The sequence below is a fragment of the Anser brachyrhynchus genome (assembly GCF_964034855.1).
Source record: "Anser brachyrhynchus genome assembly, chromosome: 6".
Taxonomy (NCBI): Eukaryota; Metazoa; Chordata; class Aves; order Anseriformes; family Anatidae; genus Anser; species Anser brachyrhynchus.
The window spans coordinates 40,139,374-40,160,086 of NC_137700.1; the positions used below are offsets into that span (position 1 = coordinate 40,139,374).

A 20,713-nucleotide genomic window follows, 5' to 3' on the forward strand; every position below is an offset into this window, starting at 1 on the left:
ACCTCGGGGGCCAGAGCACCACTGGGACTTGGAGCAGGTTTAACGCCACTACCACATTTCTACACTCCTTTTTGTTAGCACAGACAGAAGCCACTGGATCTATGAGGGCTCAGCGCTGCCTCTCTCCAGCAAAACCCCAACCAAAAATTTGAGGCCTACACACTGAGGTGGATGCACTCACCCAAACTGCTCTTCCGGTACACCAACACCACGATACTCGAATGCAGCAAACTATCCCTAGTGCGTTTAAATGCAGACTTTTACCTCAAAATTTGTACGAGCAGTGACTGTAAACATGGTAGCAGTAATACTCATGGCATGGTGTAATCTAATCTTAACCTTTCGGACAAAACAGTCAGCATGGCGCGGCAGACACTAGATCTACACAAGAGCAAGGTGGGTGGACGCAGCCTCTTCAGCTGGCCCAGTTTTACTGAAGCCTCTTCACAGAAACTTAAGCACACCGAGCACGTCCAAACCAACTGGCCCAGAAGAAATTCTCACATTGTCTCTCCCACCCCCCATTTTCAAACTTTAAACCAGATTGCAAGATTACTATCAAGCACTTGCATTACGCCAGGCTAGCAGCCAAAGACCACCTTAGAGTAAGCGTGACTCCAGATAAAGAATAAACAAATACGGCTTTTGCCAAAGCATTGAAAATACACGATTCTGCAAAACCCTGCACCACCATAAGTTATTCAATGCCTTAAACTAGATTATCAGAGTAGTAAAACAAGTACAGTTTTCCAAGTAAGGCTTAAATTAACACAAGGGACAAAACGCTGTTTGATAGCCAACTTATTCAGCAGGGTATGACTGGCCAAAGTTAAATACAGACAGCATGCGAGGAGTTACTGAAGATATGATAGTTCAATTTTTGTAAAAGGAACATTGTACAAAGATTAAATTACAAGAAGAAAGGGAGTTTCAGAAATAAAAAGTAGATAGCCCTGTATCAATACAAGCTGTGCTAAGAAACACTGCCAGAAAGTTAAGAAAACCACTGTCTTCAAAACATCACTGAAGAATGAGAAAACTGGAAAAAAAATAGTAACTGAGTAGAGGAATAAAGGGGAGAAAAAGCAATGTATTTTTAAAGGAGATAAATTTTCAATGATAGAAAGCCATGGACAAGACTATAGGATGCTAAATCAGATACTGTAGCAGAATAATTACTTCTCTTTAAACATGTAAAAGCAGAACTGCAAATTGCTTTTATTTATTTATTTTGCTACAGAAAGTTGAACTTTTCAGCTTTTTTTAAAAAAACTTACTAAGGTAAACTGGTGTCAGAACCAGACTATATTTTAATAGCTAAAGGAACAGAATATATAATGTACAAGGCTTTAGTCAGAAGTGGAATTTGATCTTAGAACCGCTGTAGCTGTGAATTTCCAGAAAATATCCACTTTGATGAACCAGAACTAATAAACGAGTCCTATGCTCATCAAAAATAAACTGCATTGAAAAAAAAGACAAGACCTTTTCTACAAGAAAGGTTTGTTTTCTGGTATTTCACTTAGCACTTAATAAACTCCTGTACTTCCTTAAGCAGAAGATCTTCACTTATTCTGTCACACAGATACAAGCTCAAAGACCATAAACACACAGCACGCTGTGGTTTGAAGAGACCACAGGTTAAATCAAAATGAAGAATGCAGGGGGTTTGTTAAGGGCCTGTTAAGCTGACAGTGAAACTTGGAGTAACAAACCCCAAGAGAGGTTTTCTGCTTCCCAAATATTTAGGCTTTGAAGATAAAAGCTTTAGCAATATATTTTTTCAGAATGTGCATTAATAACACAGTACACAAGTAATTCTAAAATTACAAATGAAAAAAAAAAAACAGCTATTATCGATCAAGGATCAAATCAGTGGCAGTAGCAGCGAGGGAGGAAAAGAAGAGAGGCACAACGTGGCACCCATGAGCTTACTAATGTAACTGCAGTCTCCATCAGAGATTCCAAAGAAGAGGAAGTCAGGAGGTGAAGGCAAAATCCCAAAAAGACCCACTGGCCTGAAGGCACCGAAACACCCGTTCCCAATGGTCTCAGAGCAGCACTAAGCAAAGAGTGCCTAAAAGTTCTAAGTAAGCTTTGGTGTTAAGCCGTCCATGGGTTCCCTGTACTGAAACTTACCTAGATCCCTCCTCACATAAAACCTTGATCAAAAGATGTATACACGTTGCATAGGTGCAAAAAGAGGGCCTTCTTTCACATGCACTGAGCAATAATCGTCTTCACGGTTCATGTACCTTATGTTAATATTGTGACTTTTTTTTTTTTTTAACAACTTTCCACATTAGTGTTATTTTCAAATCACCAGAATTATAAGTCTGTTCCTAAAATTGCCTTTTAATGTAATACTGTTAATATTAAAGCTAGTCTAGTAGATCATACAGGCAGACAGTATATTGCAATGCCAACGATTTAATAATATATTCCAAAAAGAACTTGTTAATATGTCCCACAATAATTTTTGTTGGATTATGAATTTAAATATAGGCAGGTTTCTGAATGTGAAGTGTTCAGCCAAATGTAAATTAAATACTTTTCCTAAACTAGAAGCTTTCCAATCACAAAAGTGTGCAGGACTCTCCCTGAAGTGGAGGCTTATCAGCGAAGGAGGTTCATCAGCCACACACAGTTATATTAGCTTGCACAGATTAAAAGCTAGATTTAATTTTAGATCCAAAAAATTCCTGGATGTTTGCCAGTTTAAAACCCAAAGCAGACTTGTTACTACCCTGAAAAAAGCCCTGTGTATAGGACAGAATTTCATTCTACCTTTACTTAAAAATTACTTGGCTCCATAATGTCTGTATGATATATTACAAAGTCTGAAAAAGAGGAAGAAAAAATTTGAGGTCTTTCAAACAGCACTTTCCACTGTCCTTCTAAAAAACTTGGACCAGTTTTACCCTACTTACTATCTTTTGTTCTTAGAAGAGACTCCAGTAATTCTCCTCCTACAAAGATTCAGCATAAGGGCTTCTAACCTACATCAAAATACATTTCGTGTAACGTATTCTTCAGTTTACTTCCTCCAGTGATCAAACACAAAATGCTTTTGATTGAGGTGACTGAGCTTTGGTGCCTAATAACTGTGAATAGCAAGACCTTCTTAATCAGACAGTCAGACGAACACACCTAACGTGACTTATTAGTGTTTTAGAAGGATCTACATTAAAACCCACCAGCATCAGACTGAGTTTTTACACTTACTAGAAGATTCAGAGAAGTTCCTTTCTCCCCTGGAACACTGTACTAAGCCTGCACAAACACGATGCCAGAGGAAAAAAACACAAACACCTATGACAAGTAACAGGGAAAAACAGCAAGATAAAATCCCAGTGAACTACTAGCAGCATGGAGAGAAATCCATCTCCTTCCTATCAGGAATTAACTCTTGTTAGACTTTACACTTTAATGTGGTGGAAATTTTGAATATACATCTTTAAACAGCTTTACTTCTCTAGACTTCCTCAGTTTGTAATAAAAAGATTAAATATAAATATGTGTATATGGGTGATTAGCCCCATCAAACCCAACCCGAAACCAAGCCATGCACTCTGACCAAACAGGGCTAGATGAACCGAGTGCCAAATGCCATTCAGAACTGAACTGCAAGCAGCCCTGGTGATACTGATTCTTCATGAGGGGAGTATGCAATGTATAATCTGTAATTCTGAACACAGAATGTATAAAATTAGGAAGTTCTCACCACTCTCTTTGCAGTAACAATTTGCAGAGCAAAAGCACGCTGGATTACATGTTCTATCTAAGCAGTAAGGCTGAAATACATTCATTGTAGCAGGCAAATGAGGTCCCAGATCAGCCCAGGTAATGCATGTTACAAATCTAGTAAATAGCTCAGACTTTCTCGACGTTTCCAATTTTTACCATATTATAATTAACCCCATTTATGTCAGTAATTAAGAAATAGGCAGAGACTACTACTTATTGTTATGAGTCCTACTATTTTACAAAACAAAGTGAAATAGAGTTTATGGTTTCCCACAGTAGCATTACACAGATCTTACAAAAATGCTCCCCGTACATTCTTTTGAACTAAAGCCAAAAATGATTATATGGTTTTATTATTCTACCTGGAAAGCAGCCACAGCTCGCTAGGTATCACTTCTGCAAGTCTTGCTCCCAAGAACCAAAAGGTCTGACAGAACTGATCAATATTGAAGTCTTATATTTGCAGCAGATAGAAACGAGAGAACTGAAATACCAGCTTTGTTAATTCTGCTAATGAAAACGTCGGGGCACCTGCCAAAGAACCGAAGACTTGCTGCTTGTTTAGAACCCCACTGGTCTTATTATTATTATTTTTAACCTTATTACATTAGGATTAGCATCCTGCAAACACCTTTTTCTATTTTAAAAGCAGCCTTATTCATATATAGCATACTCTCATTACATCTAAGGCAACCAGTCGATGGCAGTACTTTTTACTATTTCTACTGCAAAGTTGAATTCTAATTAAGAGGTATGCTTAACAATGGGATGTGAATGAAATTGAGTTTTTTAAAACCTTAACCTATTAAGTGAAACGAAAAAAACTTATGGACAAACATGAAGGAAGTAACAAATGACTTTAAAGCAGAAGATGCTTGTCATCAAAAAGGCATTTCCATACCATTATCCCACTTTCAGCAGAAATCTCTCCCTAACCTCTTTACAAATCACGTACAAACAGTTCTACTTAACTAAAAATAAAACCGTTATTAGTCAGTTATGATATCGCATACTCCCTCCCTCTTCAGTTCAGTTTCCCCTGGGCTGAAGCCTACAACAGAAGCTTACTAAAAACCACAGAAGCTCGCTAGAAAACACATTTTCCCTCCCAAATTGAAACTCCATATTTTAATATTTAGAATCACTCTAGGAGATACCATTTCCCACCATTTAACTGTACAGTAAAAAATGTTTTCGTAAAGGCGCATGCAGTGAACTGTACCTCATTTTCGCCACATTCAGAAGGTGTATCCTTGTGTATAGCCATCTGATACTTGGCAAATAAAGTGGCTGACTGGTTGAACGATGATTTGAACTGTGGGTCCTCAAAGGAGACAGGTACTAACCTCACCTTCAGAGCAAGGAAAATACAAGCATGCTATTTTGAGTGCATATAATCAGGTAATATGCTTCTGAAGGTAAGGCTAGTGAAAGATCTCCTCCTATGCATTTCAAAGCCTCTGAAGTCAGTATTTGACTGTAAATATAGTAAAAAGTAAAGCTCCTACAGGGGAAAGTATATTTATATGGCAACTAACACTAACCTTAAGCTGACTGCTGATAGCTCCATGAAAGAGTAAAAATTCTGTAACACTAGAACACTCCAAAGCACTCGACCTACTTTTTGACCAAGTACCTAACAAATCAACTAAAATTTGTATTTTCATTGTACAACCTCAAGAATTTTTTAAATGTATTATTTTTAATGGCACATCACTTGTTGTCCCCGGTTTAGCAGTTATATATTCTTGCTATGTACACTTTTTTTCCTCCAAACTCCAGAATCTTTTTCTTTTTAGTGTTTGGGAGGCAATATGCCTGACACAAGTAACTATTACACACTACCTAGACATTACAAGAAGCAGTAAAGATGTGCAATTTAGATGGAGTGCACTAATCACTTCTTGAAGTGGTTTATACAACTTCTGCGAACCTTAAACAATTTGTGTGTGTGATGATTCCTTCACTCGCATGTTGGCCTCTCATGCTTGTTCCTCTGTAGGATGCATTCAAACCACAGCCAGTGAGACTAGTTATCAGGATGTGTCCAGCCATTTTTATTCCCTAGGAAATTTGTATTCATATGGCCCACAACGTTTATCTCCAAAAGCTTTATCTCCTCCATCTCTTACTCAATATCATACCCAACTAACTTCCTAAGCTTTTCCATCTGCAATTAACATCAAATATTTGTGGCACTCACAAAGAGATATCAAAAGTTTGCACTTTCAGAATGTTGATTTTATTTGATACAGTATTCTACATTCCCCTCAGTATAAAATGAGTATAAAATCCACGTTTGTTTCTCCTAGAATCTATGCAAGACACATAAAATGGAGGGGAAGCTGAGCTTTGCATAAAATTCATTTGGCCTTCTGACCTGATTTATAGTTGGTTTATCAGGTGGGTCCTTGTGAATAACCATCTGGTAACGTTTATAGACCTGGTAAGACTCCTGAAATGTGGCTTTGAACTGAGAACTTGGTGGAGATGATCTCACCACCCTCACCTTCAGAAGAAGTTAAACACATTTGTTATTACAATATCACACAATAATTATATATTTAAACATATGCAAGCATCATGACAGAGAGACATTTTGACTTCCTGCAAAAGCACCCTAACACTTCGATTAATATTAGACAATAGCCTTCCAATTCTTCAGCTCAATTTAGATTATTGAAGGCTTTTATGTTTACACTGATTGACATCCAAGGTTTTCAAATTATGAATCAACTAAAGTGCCTTTACAGGAACTACACAAATAGTTTTCAGGAAATAATACCAACAAATGGTATAAAGAATGTCATTTTAAAGAGATTTTCTATACATTTTCAAATTTTCTCTTCCTGAGGTTTCTTACCATACTGAAATATACTTGAAAGATCCACATATTTGGAAGACTCATATCTGTGCTCTTTGGGTAAAGAACACGTTTGCATTGCCATAATCCCAAAGGGACGTCCAGTTATTTTTCAAATTTAAAGAGGAAGAGGAAACAATGTTCCCATACTCAATTATGAGTTAATTTTAATAGGAAGTTATGTGTCTTCCTCACCACCACCCTTACACACAAGAAAATGAAATAAATTTTAAGAATCTATAAATTAAACTGTGTTTTTAGTAAAAGTGATTGCTCCCTGACCAAAGGTATGCTATCACATGAGCAACAGTGCATTTCTCTTCAAGCATACTTAAGGGCATGTTCATTTCAAAACCCACATTATTTTCAGTATGGTTTCATTTTCATAAATAACTATTGGTTCTACAAGGAAAAAAAAAAACACTTGACAGACATAGTAAAGAACAAAGAATCTAAGAAAGCACTGCTAGAACCATTCTTCTTTTAATTCTCCCCACATCTTATAAATGAAAATGTTCAGACAAGGCCTTCTGTTATATGGCTCATCAGAAATATGGAAGCGTTAGCAAAATAAATCAATTTCATGGCTTCTTGTCAGTTATTTAAGGTGCATCTTCTAAGTCATCACCACTTCAAGTAATAAAAGGATATTTAAAATTTAATTTCCAATTGATAATCAGTAGCTAAAGGACTTTTTTTTAATTCTGAAAGCTTTTCAGCTTCCAGAAGAAAAATATTGTGTTTATGATTAACTTATGTTAGGAAGTCAAAAAGTGACTGTCTCTATATTACAAATAGATTTGATTGCAACCAGGATACTATGCAAATTTTCTACCGTTACTTTAACGGCTTCCAAAGACATCAGTAAGTACCGCTGACATTTATAAAGAAGAGCTCTCTTCTTATCTGTTTAGCTTTATGAACAGTTACTGCTTTCTTGTCAAGTTTTAATAGAGAAAATAGTTCAACTATTACTGCAAAACTAAATATTGAATCTCTCTAATCATTCAGCACCCAGTTAATTCATAGTCATTCATTTTCAAGTCACTCAGTATGAAATCAATTTACAAGTATTTTGTTAACTGTACTTGTGTCTTCTACAACTGACTCTAAGTGCAAGAACACCCCCTTGTGGTTACACACAACTCAGCTGGACCAAATATATCATGATGCACCACATATATTTTAAGATTTAATCTACAGCCAGTTAGCAAAGTCACAGACACTAAGCACCTAAGCATTTGCAGAGTTTAAAAAACTCCTTAACAAGACTTCTCTTTAATTTGCCTTCAACAGCAGTGAATGAGCCATTACCTCTAATTTGTGTGGTGCATCATCAGGCAAAGAGACAAAAATGAAGTCTTCAATAGATTTGGGTTGGTTTGTCGGAGTCTTAGAGTTTTGTGAGAGGAGAGCTTGATGTCCTGCTTGAAGTGGAGAGCCTTCAAGCGTGCCCATCTGGTTCTGAAGGAGTTTCTGCAGTTTTCTTTCTTTCCGTATGTCCTTTGCTTTTCGACACGGCGGCTTGCTCAGATCAGCCCCTTTGCCTTCAAAGACACAAGCAAAGAATTAAACACCACATTTTGCAACAAACAAGTGGCCCTCATATGATGACTGAAAAGAAATGGTTAAAATTACCAATAATTGCAGACCATGGTCTGAACATAATGTGGTCATTCATTCACAGCTAGTGGCAACACCCAACACCAAAGTAAGTCGCAATGATCTTTTCCTCTATAGCTGTCTAAGCCAGAATCAAGAATATATTTAAAGTAGTATGAAAAGACTTCCCCCTAAGTCTGTCATTAAATCATTATGCCAGATCCTTCTCTCAAAAGCAAACAAAAGCTTCTATTTTGTGCCTGGTATTATGATGCCTTATATCCAAACAGCTACAGGATCAGCTTGAAATAACGAAAGGGAAAAACAAAAACAAACCCTCAACCACAAAACCTCATCGCCAAATTCATAAAGAGAATTCTTCTAGTGCATAAGAGACTCAAGTTGCTACACAATAGACTCCTACAGAAAACAAAGGAAAAAGGATTTATTTCTTGTCACCTAGAATCCCTACCCAGTACACACAAATACAAACACCACTAACGTCATGAAAGAGGAGCAAAAGGCCACGTAATTTTATGTCTTTTCTTAAGATAATATTCAGATATCTGTTTTTACTAGTAGATTGACTTTTATCAATTTAACTCTACTCCAATATTTTTAAACACTCATAATGTTTTATTAATGAAATGCTATTTACTTAAAAGAGAAGTCACACCTAGAAAACAAAAGGATCACCATGGACAATAGTAATTGGTACTGCAAGAACTTAGCCTTAAAGGAATATAAAGCCAAAGACCTGCACAAATAAAAACGTAGGTTGACCCAAATTCCTTAATAAAGGGTCCGGAATTTTTTTATACTTAGGATAGCAACGTAAGATTGAAAAGTCAAGATATGAGTCTAGGAGAACGATAAAAATATTGAACTTATTTCAATGTGAAAAAGATGCCTGGTCTACATTCCGCCCAGAAAATGCACTGAAAGGAATGTAGAGCAAACAAATAATCTATTTCCAAGTAGCGATTTCCCCCCATATTACTATTTTAATTGATACTGGCGGTAAATTCATAAATCCAGATTTCTAAAAATTTGCAGAAACGAGAAACAATTTTCCTAACACTCGTAGTTACATCTTTCACTTTTTCTTCAACTTTGTACACCGTTATCAGCTATTCCAAGTAGCACCGGCAAGTAACCGAACATCACATCCGTTCCAGAAGCTGAGTAAAAGCTGTATGAACCTGCTGCACTGCTCAAAACAGCGATGGAAGAATTAATGAAATTTCAACACGGAGCTGTCTCAGCCAATACAGAAAGTTCCACACAGAGGGAAAATTTACTTTTATATTATCAGCCAGTCAATGTAATCAAAAGTAACTCTAATTCTGTATTTAATATTACTTTTTTACATGCAGTGGTAGTTGAGCTGGAGGCCAAAAAAGAGCCATAATATTAAAGATTTCAAAAGGAGAGGAATAATGGAAGACTACTCCCACCGAGGGAAATACAGAATCATATATCTTGCACAGAACAAAACCTGCAACAAATATTATGACAAACTGCTGATGTAGTCTCCTTATGCCATAAGCTTTCTCCCCAAATCCATATATTTGCAAAAAGACACACTGGAAACTTCTGAAAGACTGACTGACCTTTTCAGATGGGAATGTACCCTGACTGGTCAGGCGCTTTCATGTGAAGCATTAGGACGACACATTTCCAACTCTGCTAATATTTATAGGAGATAAAGGATAATCCAAACCCAGACTTAACTATGGCTTATCCCACTTTACTCTCTAAGAGGCCTGGAAATTATTTTGTCCAGAACCCCTCTGAAACTGTGGTTAGAGCTCTCTTTCCTTCTCCTCCTGCTTCTTACCAGTAACTTACTAGCCAACAGCGACACCCTTCTCCTCCTCTACCCACTTCAAATCTTCCCTAAGGACAAGGGTGAACAGTGGCATGCCTCTGCAAACTGGAAACGGTGAGAGCACTGCTACTTTAAAAGCTCACTGATGCATTTAGGTTCACTGCACCTGCAAGAAAAGAGCCACTGCCTGCATCCTTCTTTACCACTACAACACAGAAGTTGTCAAAACATACTGGGATCAATTTTCAAGCATCAGGAAACTATTCTTTTTAATGCACGTACCATACAGAATGCGATGGCTTAACCCGCACTAGGTATTCATCAGGAAACTTTGTATTGGTGTCTCTGTTAACACTACTACACCAAAAAAAATGGTATTTTATTTAAGGGAAAAACACTAGTTTATCACTTTTTTTTTCCCAGCTTATTTTACAGTCAAGATGGTGAAAGAAGTACTGTCAGCTGTTTTTTCCCATGAATGGGATTATTTAATTAAATCCCAGGCACAGGCTCTAGAGTTCTAGAGAAAAAGATATAGGAAACCAGATATAATATTTTTACGAGAACAAGCTTACAGTAATGGCAGCTGGAGTAAGGGAAGCAGATTTTACTTGCAAACTTATTAATTCTAAGCCACTAAAGATTATTTCTTAGCATCTTGCTATTGCTTCTTATGATGACGCATGCTGAACTTGGTTGCATGAAGCCCCCAGTTCAGTGGATCAAGACTCAGTGACTTGTAAGTCCACAGGACATGGGGAAGGTATTCTGATCTCAGATTATGTAGCCACCATTGCCCAAAGTGCAGCGTCCACTGCTCAGAACTTACAGGATACACGAGACTTCCACAGTAACGCCGCCTCAACTGCACTGAAACACCACGATCCTCTTTTGGAGATACATTCCAAAACAGGAAGAAAAACAACGAACTGGAAATAATCTGAAATCTGAAAAATCTGAAATAAAGCAAACAGTACGCCTACGCGTACGCCCTTTCCCTGACCTGCAGGATACATTTTTACCAATGTTGGTGGTTGCTCAGTCGAGGACATTCTCTACATTAACCGTGGAAAACTCTTGAAAACGGCGCTCTTAAACCAGTTTGTAAGCACACTCCTGGGGGAGCTCTTCGTGGCTCTCCCAGAAAAGCCCCAGCAGGGTTGTTCCACACAGGCTCCATGAAAGCTGAAGCGTCGAGGGCATCTCAGGGACTCCGAAAGGAAGCTAACGCTACTTTTGCGCTCTTCACACGTCCTGTAACTGAACCAGCCAATTTCACATCAAGTGTCCTTACCTCAGTCATGCTTCTTGAGCATTTGTCTCATCGCACAACTAAAGTATTCGCCAGAAAAGGACAAATATTCTGAGGAAATTACAGACATTATGGGATCTGACCATGGGCAAACAACAGTCAGTGGAAGAGTTTATTTAAAATACCCGTGATAAATTTGAAGAATGTTACAGCACTTCATCTGCCTTGGGATCTGTTTCATGTCTCGTATCTTCTAAAAGCTGTAAGTTAGCTAGAAAAACTTCTTAAAACAATGAACGTGCGTGCAGACATAAGCAAACCTTCTTTTCTATCTGAAACTGTGCAGAAACAGCCCATTATTCCTATAGGACAATGACCTGTTTTGTTTATAAAGGAATAAAAATGCAATTAAACAATCTTATTACGGAATAAGTCTACATTGTCCAAGAAGAAAACTAAACATCTTTCTATCTGGAAAATTTTAAACTAGATTTGACCTGTGACACCACCTATCCTAAAAAAAATTAAAAAAGGCAATATCAAATAAGCTTTCTGATGCATTTCTTATTCCCTTTACATTTAATTTAAACCCTACAGAGAGAAGCACATTAATGATTATTTCTCCTCCATAAAAGCAAACCCCCTTTTTCTGAAACACAGTACAAACAACATTTCAAACTTCCTTTATCTGCATTTGCAGGGTTTGAAGTTTTACCCAAGGTTATTCCTAACATAACTAAAGACAGCACTTCGCCATTTTCAGACCAATAATCTTTACCCAAGACTGCCATCTGCTGTCAATTTCCACATAGGTGCTTCCAAAATTAAGGTTACATAACATGAAGCTTTTCATTAATTATTTTAAGAACAAGAGGGTTTTGAAAATTTGCACAGCAGGGCTATAAAAGTGTGACTGCATTTTATAAAGTCGAAAAATAAAATGCAATCTTGAAACTTCCGGACACATTTTCCAGGAACTTGCAACAGTACCAATCCTATGCAGCACTGCTGGGCTTCTGACTGAGCAGTTCTGGAAAACTTTCCTTTTTGTTTAGATGCAAAATTGCTTGTTAAGCTGGTGAAAACCTGATGCAATTGGAATGAGTGTTTGCTCACGTTATTTTAACAAATACGAATTATTCTGGCTATAATCCATTGACCCCTTACCACATCCTACAAGAACAGGGCACACAAGCAGCTGTAAGAGAGGCAACCCGCAGCACTCTGCATGAGCATCGCATTAGCAGTACTTCCCAGCCTTTTCTTCCCCAGAGACCCTCAAGGACTCCTCTGCGCGGCACGAAGAGGATTACCCACCAGCTGTGACACACGGTCTACCCTGCCACAACAAGCCGTGCGAAAAGCTTACCGCCACTGCCATCAGATGGAGATTCCAGGCTCTCATGCCACAGCAAGGGGTGCCTAACAGCTACGACACGGAAAAGATTACAGGCTGACAATGAGCTTATCCTTTTTTAGGGTAAAGATTTTGTGTCTGAACTCAGTCCAAAGGCAGTATTTTGGAAATCTTTACGATTATGATGCAAAAGCTTGCTAAGAGATAATGTTCACCTTGGGGAAAAAAAAAGTGACCATGCTATTAGAATTATTATATTGAAATTATTTTTAAGATGTCATCAATATTTCCATACAGTTCCACACAAAACTCTAGAAATGAACATGCATTTAGGTTCAGTTTTTAGCATGGGAGCTTTAGCAGTGTAGAAATGCTTCAAAAAGTAAAACAACTGAGGTTCCCTTACTCAGTGCACAGTTACTGTACTTCCTTACAGAAATGTAATACTAAGTTCACAGCAAGAAAAAAGTAGAAATTATTACAGTTTTTCATAATTTCACATCCACTAGGGACACTGCTTTTCTAAGCTAAGGTTTGTCAAAATATAAAACAAGGCAGGCTCCCAAACAGATGAAAGATCTTAACTAGAAAATGTCATTGCTTATACAGAAGTATCCCTCTCTATATATGTTTGAATAGCTTTCTACTAAATAAATTTCCTTTAAGCCTAAGAAATAAAAACACTTTAGTATACTGAATGTATTTCCAGTGCCACTCAGGTCTGTGGCAATAGTATATGAAAACGTAATAGTGTCTTAAGTTATTCCAGGAGCGTATTCACAAGGTGTAAACTCCACAATCTGTATAACAACAAGACAACCTACAGATATGAAGAAATGTTAAAACCATACTTAAGGTATTCTTATTAGATCTTAAACTGGTTTCCCACTGCTACACAAGAGACAACGCTAAGCCTTACCCTAACGTAGCAGCCGGCACTGCTGCGGCACCAGCCAGAGCTGTGTCCAACTTTTAGTCTTGCACACACATACCTCAAGGTACGTAACGCCTGACCACCACATGCCCATAGAAGAAAGGGAAAGCTGGATGTGCATCTTATTCTGTACACAAAAGTATCCCAAACTGGGGAGAGGTCCCAGTATCTGATGAGATTCGATCACCTTATTTGACTGCAACTGAAATAGCTTTTCGAACACGAGAAAAGTGTCAGCTGTAGGTACATATTCTCAATAACTAAACTAAAAAACCTGAGTACGATGAAAATCAATGCAATTTTCAGGAAAAACTAAGAAAACAAGTAACATGCAGCACCTATCAAAGAATGCACTATAATTCCATAAATTGGCAAAAAATAAAGGATTGTGTTCAACAACATGCAAATAATGAAAACATTCCGATTCCTACCAGAACTGTAACTACCTGGCTTGGGTGGTGCATGAACTGTTTTAGAAGAATGTGATGGTTCTCCAGGGCCTGCTGCATCTTTATCTACAGGTATCTGAAGAGAACCCGACTCCACCTTCTTCACATTCGTTTCAACGTTGTCCTTATCTTCATTCTCCGCTCCTTCTGCGTGATCCTCATTCAAGGGAGTCAGTTCAGTCTGGCTGACCTGAGATTCACTTTTATATGCAAAATCGCTCGGGACTACATCCTCTATATGGGAATCCATAGGCTCTTCTGTAAATAAGTAAAGACTGCATGAGTTAATTTCTCTCTGTATAACTGCAGCCCAAAATTTGCACAATTAAAGTCAATATAAACTCTTTTCCAATTTTACAACTGTTTTCCAACACAGTTTGGAATAGTCTGAAAACAGAAATCTTCCTTTATGACCCTATATTACTAGCACCAACTCATAAATGAGAACAGATTTATTTTCTACACTGAAACGGGCACTAATCTCACATTGCAGATCTACAAGAGGGAAATTATAGCATCTCAGAACTGATACAACAGGTTCTCTATCAGAGGGTAGCTGGGTTTGGTGTTGGATAAACAGAGTGGGACTCTTCAGTCACCTGCCAGAAAAACTCTCCTTCCCCCCCCGTTGTTCTTCCTGTTCTCTGCCATTTACTGTCCTGCTTAGTAATCTTCAGACTATCACTTTTATGACAGAGGTAAAAACAATCTGATGGTACCAGCCACTAAGTATGCGCTCAGACTTCAAAAAAAAAAAAAAAGAAGCAGCTGGTCTAAGCAAAAAATAAGTAAACATGCTTCAACAAGGAGCAAATTCTATGAGGGCAGTGAGGCCCTGGCACAGGTTGCCCAGAGAAACTGTGGATGCCCCAGCCCTGAAAGTGCTCAAAGTCCCATCCAGCCTGGCCTTGGGCAACCTGGGCTGGTGGGATGTGTTCCTGCCCATGGCGGGAGGGTGGAACGAGATGGTCTTTGAGGTCCCTTCCAACCCGAACCATTCTGTGATTCCATGAAATTGTGGCAAAGCAAGTCGTCTACCACAATTTGTTCTCTGGGCAGCATAGTGCCCTTGATTCAAAATGCTGCAAAAAAACAACCTAGCAAGCCCTCTATAAAGGGGGCTGCATGCAAAAAAAACACCAGTGTATTAGCCATTCGATCAATCAGTCTTGAACCTCATTTCAAACATCAGTCTTGCTTTTCAATCACTAAGATTTTCTTACCTTCACTCACCACTTTCGAAACATCTCCTTTGGAAATAAATTTCAACATTTTCTTCAGAACTTTCTTGTGAGATTTGGAAGTCTGAAAACGCAACGCCTGGCATCTTAAAAAAAAAAAAAGTTATGACTACTTATTTTGAGAAAGATGATTTCAAAGAAGAAAGTTACACTACATATATATTTCCTAATTATTTCTGAAATTTCCATATATTAAGTGATCAAATATTTTATCAACGTTCTTACACTCTTGTGTAACGTTCAAGTTATGTTGCCTTGTACTCCATAATATCATTTTATAGTGATATACACAGATACCATAATCACTAAAATAAGCCAAGGTGACCTGAAGCACTGCAGGAAATAAGCTTTCCTAGGAGGCTAGCACACTACAATTTTTCACTTATCCATCTTATATACACAGCATTGATTCTAACTACTAATGGCAGAAAAGCCTCTTTGGAATTATTCATACCTAGTCTACTGATAGCCTCTCTTATTTGGGCTACTAAGGCCGTGTTTTTGGGATACAGACATACTGGTTGGTTCACCTGCAACCATCGAACAAGACGGCAGTCACAGGACTCCTGCCTTGGACTGCAATCCAGACACAAAGGGCATGGGTAGACACCTGGCAGACTGCTGACAATAAAGCACTACAGAGCCACTGATCTGCCTGTTCACGAGCCCAACAGAATATATTTAGTATCATTAAGACTTAAAAAGTTAATCTGCTTTTATGTATTTAAAGCAGTAAACACAAATGGTTGGACGCATTTTAAGTAGTCACATCAGTTACAGTTCTATATCCCAAGCCTCTTACCTTATTGTATACTGAGGACAACACGTCTGATTCATGATAGGTTTGTAGACATATTTCCCACTTCTAAAAAAAAAAATGTATTGATTTCTTGTTGTTTATACTACAAATTAATGGAAAACCAGAAATTTTGTTTAAATAATAAAAAATTCTTACATAAAGAGTATCAAAAGCCAAGCAGCAAGTTTTTCAGCTTTTTGCCATTATACTGAATACTGTCTAAAATAAATGAGTATTAATTAACAAAACTCAATCATAGAGCATAACTAAGAAAAGCATGTTGCATCTGCTGTGCTCTTTATGTATTAAAAATGATACCCTGGATTCTCCAGCGCATTCCTGCCTGAAAGTCCAGACTCCTTCCCAGAAGCTAACTGGGAAGAATGTGACAAGAGCTACCCTTGCACATGTTACATTCGTTTATTTGTGCTCCTTGTTAGAGCTCCAGCATAAGCTCCAATACTGATAACAAAATACCAATACACATATTCCTAAAAACAGGTGTTAGAAGAAGAGAAGTAGTATTTCTTGTGATGAAAAGACTCCATTAGGAGAGAAAAAAAAATCTCCCCTGAAAACATGAAGTTTCAGAATTGATCGGATTCCCATCAGAAAGGAGTATGAAATAGAAGATCCCAAATATATTCAGCAGTAAAGTTTCCAGGGATCCTAGTATTACAACAGAAGGCAAAGAAAAAGGTCTTTTATCAAATTTGCACCCAGTGAACAATCCTCAGGCCTGTTGATTGTGGCCAAGAGACGCCAGTGATCCTAGCTCTGCTTTCAGTTGGCAGCTCTTGATCTGTTTATCTGCTTGGCTGTAATTTGTTTATGCAGTGTGTTTAAAAAACATTCAGATATGTTTAAAAACATTCCTGAAGTCACCAAATTGTCCTTATTAGAGCAGACATTTGTTTTCCTGTGCAATAAGGAATAGGACAGACACTACCAGAAATGTTTGAGTTGTTTTAATTCATCTATTTACGACTTTCTGAAAATAACCTATATTTAGGGGCACTTAAATCCTCAACATTCAAGTTTTTCATGATGTTGAACTTCCAGAAATTCCCCCTCCATCTGTTTTAAGGGCATAAGATGCAAAGTTGGCAGACTGACTTTAACACACATTTTTAGAGTGCAACACCAAGAACAGAAGTAATCTAAAACAACATACACCACTGAAAAAAAAAAAAGGAGCATAACACTCAGTATTTGTTTAATTAAAGAATATTTTAAACGAATATTGCCCTTAAATACAGTATGCTGTAAACACATATTTACCCTTTAATCATTAATAAATTCCCACATGATCTTGACTAATTTATTATCGCCATATTTGTGTTAGGTAGAAAAAGGAGAATCCTCTTTTCCCTGTTCAACAGTGTCATGCTTTAAAAGTCACAGAGCACAGGACAAATATTTCTATTTCCACCTTTTATGGAAGCTAGTTATCTGTTTTCAGAAGCCAAAAATTTAAATCTGGATTCTAAATCGAATCAAAACTAAGGTTAATCTACAAAGGCATAATGTTATTTTATTTTTAAATTTACCTTCGCCATCCTCTATCTATGAGATCCTGGTAGTCTTGAACTGTCATTGAATGTGCCCACATACCTGAAATGAACAGTAACACACTTGACTGACCATCGTTATGCTTTAACACATTAAAATATAACAAGTTCTACAGAAATCACTGTAAAATTAATCAGGTAATAGCGACTTTTGAATGGATGTCTCTCAAGGACTTGGCGTATTGATCAATCTCATAAATTACTCATTTCAACACCACGTTCCACATTAAAAAAAGCAGCAACGACAGAAATCTTTTGATAGAATTAAACACATCATCGCTCTAAAAGCGAAAGTGAAAAGTTCACGTTTCCACCTGTCACCTTTCCCCAAGATACACCAACCAAACGCCTTAGAAGCGCTCCTTAACTTTGTTAAACCGAGTGAGAAACTGGGCGAGACGAGCTGTTCGGGGAGCTGCTGAGGCTCACCCAGCGCCTTTCCAGGGACCTCTCAGGGAGCACTTTGCAGGTGGTTGCTGAGCCGAGCACACCTCGGGGAGCTGCCACCTCCGGACCGGCAAATCAGGGGAAAGAGCAGACTTCGCCTTCCCTTCAGCTGCCCCAAGAAAAACTTGTCTGACCGTCGCGTTAAACTCGTTGAGCCTCGCCGTGGGGATCAGCTGCTACTCTCTCTGAAGAAATCGCTTTGGAAACGTGAGGTTTTGGCCTTAAAATAAAAGCTAGCCTAAACGAGCAGGCTCAAATCCGATACTCAAAAAACGTAGAACACCTGTAACTGTTACATGTGGCTACTTTCCACCGGAGGAGGAAGGAGCATCATAGGACGCGTTTGGCACTTAAAGGAAGGTGTACAAGGAAAAGATCCTAAACTAGAGCGTTTTTATCATCATGTAAGAGTTTGAAGCTACAGAGTCACGCACACTTGCTGTCTATGTTGAATAAACCCACCGCTCTTCCATGCTTGTCCCACTAGAGAACAGCGTACGTGGAGTTTCAGTGACGGATCTCCCACCCGACACAACAGATTGATAACGGAAAGGGCGGAGAGCAAGCATCATCCTCCTGAACAGCCCAACGCCACGCAGGTATATCCTCATATAACCTGTATTATCAGCAGAAGGGATTCTTTCCCCAAAAGGCAGGGCTGCAAGAGGCAAGTCCCCCACAAACACGCTCTTCCCCTCTCTTACTCCAACGGCAATACACAAATTTTGAGACACTGCGGTTCACTGGTTACTAACACCCTCCTCGCTTTTCCTCCATGCTGCTCATTTGACCTTCACGCGGAATGTTTGAACTTTCCTAGCACGCTAATCGCGCACTTGGCCTCGCCCTCCAACAGCCATCGCTCGGGCACCCCGACACAACGAGCTCCCGGGGCAAGGCTCGGGGCGCTGCCCCACACCGCTGCCCGGTGCCCGCCCCGCCGCAGGCCGCAGCTCCGGAGCCGGGGGGCCGGGAAGGGCTGAGGCGAGGAGGAGGAGGAGGAGGAGGAGGACGGCGGCCGCTGCCCAGCGGCTGCCCCCGGCCCCGCCGCCTCCGCCCGCTCCGAGCCGCCCGGAGCCTGCAGCCCCTCGGTCCCCGCCCGCCCGGGCCGCGGCCGGCCCGCACCGTGGGAGAGGTTGCCGGTCTCGTTCTTGCAGTAGCCGCAGCGGTAGCCGTCCTCCCCGCCGAAGTACTCCACGATGCTCGGCGAGCCGCCGCCCGCCGCCATGCTCGCCGCCCGCCCGCCCGGCTCAGGGCAGCTCCCCGCCCGCAGCCCCGCACGGCGCCCCGGGCCCCCCGGAACCGGCCGCCGCCGCCATCTTGGGTGCGGGCAGGGCGCGGGCGGAGCCGGCAGGAAGGAGCGGCCCCGCCATGTTCTCCCCGGCCGGCCCGGCGCCTCCCTCCATCTTTAGTGAGGGCGGCCGCGCTCGGCACTCACCGACGGACACCTTGCCCCGCGCCGAGGCGCAGTAGCCGCAGCGGCTGCCCTCCTTCCAGCCCCGGTACTCCACCACCGCGCTGCGCATGGCGGCACGGCTCGGCACGGCCCGCTCCGCCCGGCGGGGCTCGGCCGCCCCGCAGCGCCCCGCCCGGCCGCAGCCCCGCGGGCACGGAGCGGAGCCGGGTCGGGGCTCGGGGCCGGGGCTCCCCGCCGGCACTTCGTTCACAACAACCCCGTGCAGCGCTACGGGCTCGGGGCAGAGCGGCTGGAAAGCTGTGCAGTGAAAAAGGACCTGGGGGTGTCGGTCAGTGCTCGCCTGGACATGAGCCGGCAGTGCGCCCAGGTGGCCAAGAAGGCCAACGGCAGCCTGGTTGTGTCAGGGATGGTGCAGCCAGCAGGGGCAGGGAGGTGATCGTCCCCCTGTGCTCTGCTCTGGGGAGGCCGCGCCTCGAGCGCTGTGTTCAGCTTTGGGCCCCTCACTAAAAGGACATGGAGGCCCTGGAGCGTGTCCAGAGCAGGGCCACAAAGCTGGAGAAGGGTCTGGAGCACAAGTCCTGTGAGGAGCGGCTGAGGGCACTGGGGGTGTTTGGGCTGGAGAAGAGGAGGCTCAGGGGAGACCTCATTGCTCTCTGCAACTCCCTGAAAGGAAGGTGTGGGGAGCTGGGGGTCAGCCTCTTCTCACAGGTAACTAGCGATAGGACTAGAGGGAACGGCCTCAAGTTGCACCAGGGGAGGTTCAGGTTGGAAATGAGGAGACATTTCTTCTCAGAAAGTGCAGTCAGACGTTGGGACGGGTTGCCCAGGGAGGTGGTGGTGTCACCGTCCCTGGGGGTGTTCAAGGAGAGGTTGGACGTGGTGCTTAGGGACATGGCTCAGTGGTGACATTGGTAGTAGGGGGACGGTTGGACCAGAGGATCTTGGAGGGCTTCTACAACCCTAATAATTCTGGGATTCTAAGCCTCAGTGCCCCGCTGATGGACAGGCATCAATACGCCTGATCTGTTGCTCACTTACATCAGTGCAAAATACTCCCGAGCCACGTTTCACTGAGCTGTTTGATGCTTTTTTCATCCTAGCCTAAAGAATAACCTGATAATCTCAGGACAAGCCAGGAACAGCCTGAACAAACATAGCTCTCAGCTCACTGGAGATGACCAAAAATGCTCAGATTGTCCGTTC

The 20,713-nt window shown here is 40.8% G+C and overlaps 1 protein-coding gene across 4 annotated transcripts in view; it reads right to left on the reverse strand.

Annotated features, from left to right (window-relative positions):
* ATE1 (arginyltransferase 1) overlaps positions 1-19,901 on the reverse strand; it is an 88,294-nt gene extending 68,393 nt beyond the window's left edge. The window contains exons 1-7 of one of the 4 annotated variants that reach the window (XM_080597120.1): positions 19,532-19,901; positions 17,626-17,689; positions 16,079-16,141; positions 15,259-15,362; positions 14,033-14,293; positions 7,925-8,157; positions 6,128-6,256 (exon numbers count right to left, since the gene is read on the reverse strand). In XM_080597120.1, the coding sequence (XP_080453246.1) occupies positions 6,128-6,256; positions 7,925-8,157; positions 14,033-14,293; positions 15,259-15,362; positions 16,079-16,141; positions 17,626-17,689; positions 19,532-19,619 (942 nt within the window). In that variant the 5' untranslated portion in view covers positions 19,620-19,901. Of the gene's footprint in view, positions 1-4,969; positions 5,099-6,127; positions 6,257-7,924; positions 8,158-14,032; positions 14,294-15,258; positions 15,363-16,078; positions 16,142-17,625; positions 17,690-19,218; positions 19,458-19,531 lie in introns of those variants that run through there. The other 3 variants (XM_080597119.1, XM_080597118.1, XM_080597117.1) reach the window with 3 other exon arrangements.
* Positions 19,902-20,713: the final 812 nt, after the last annotated feature.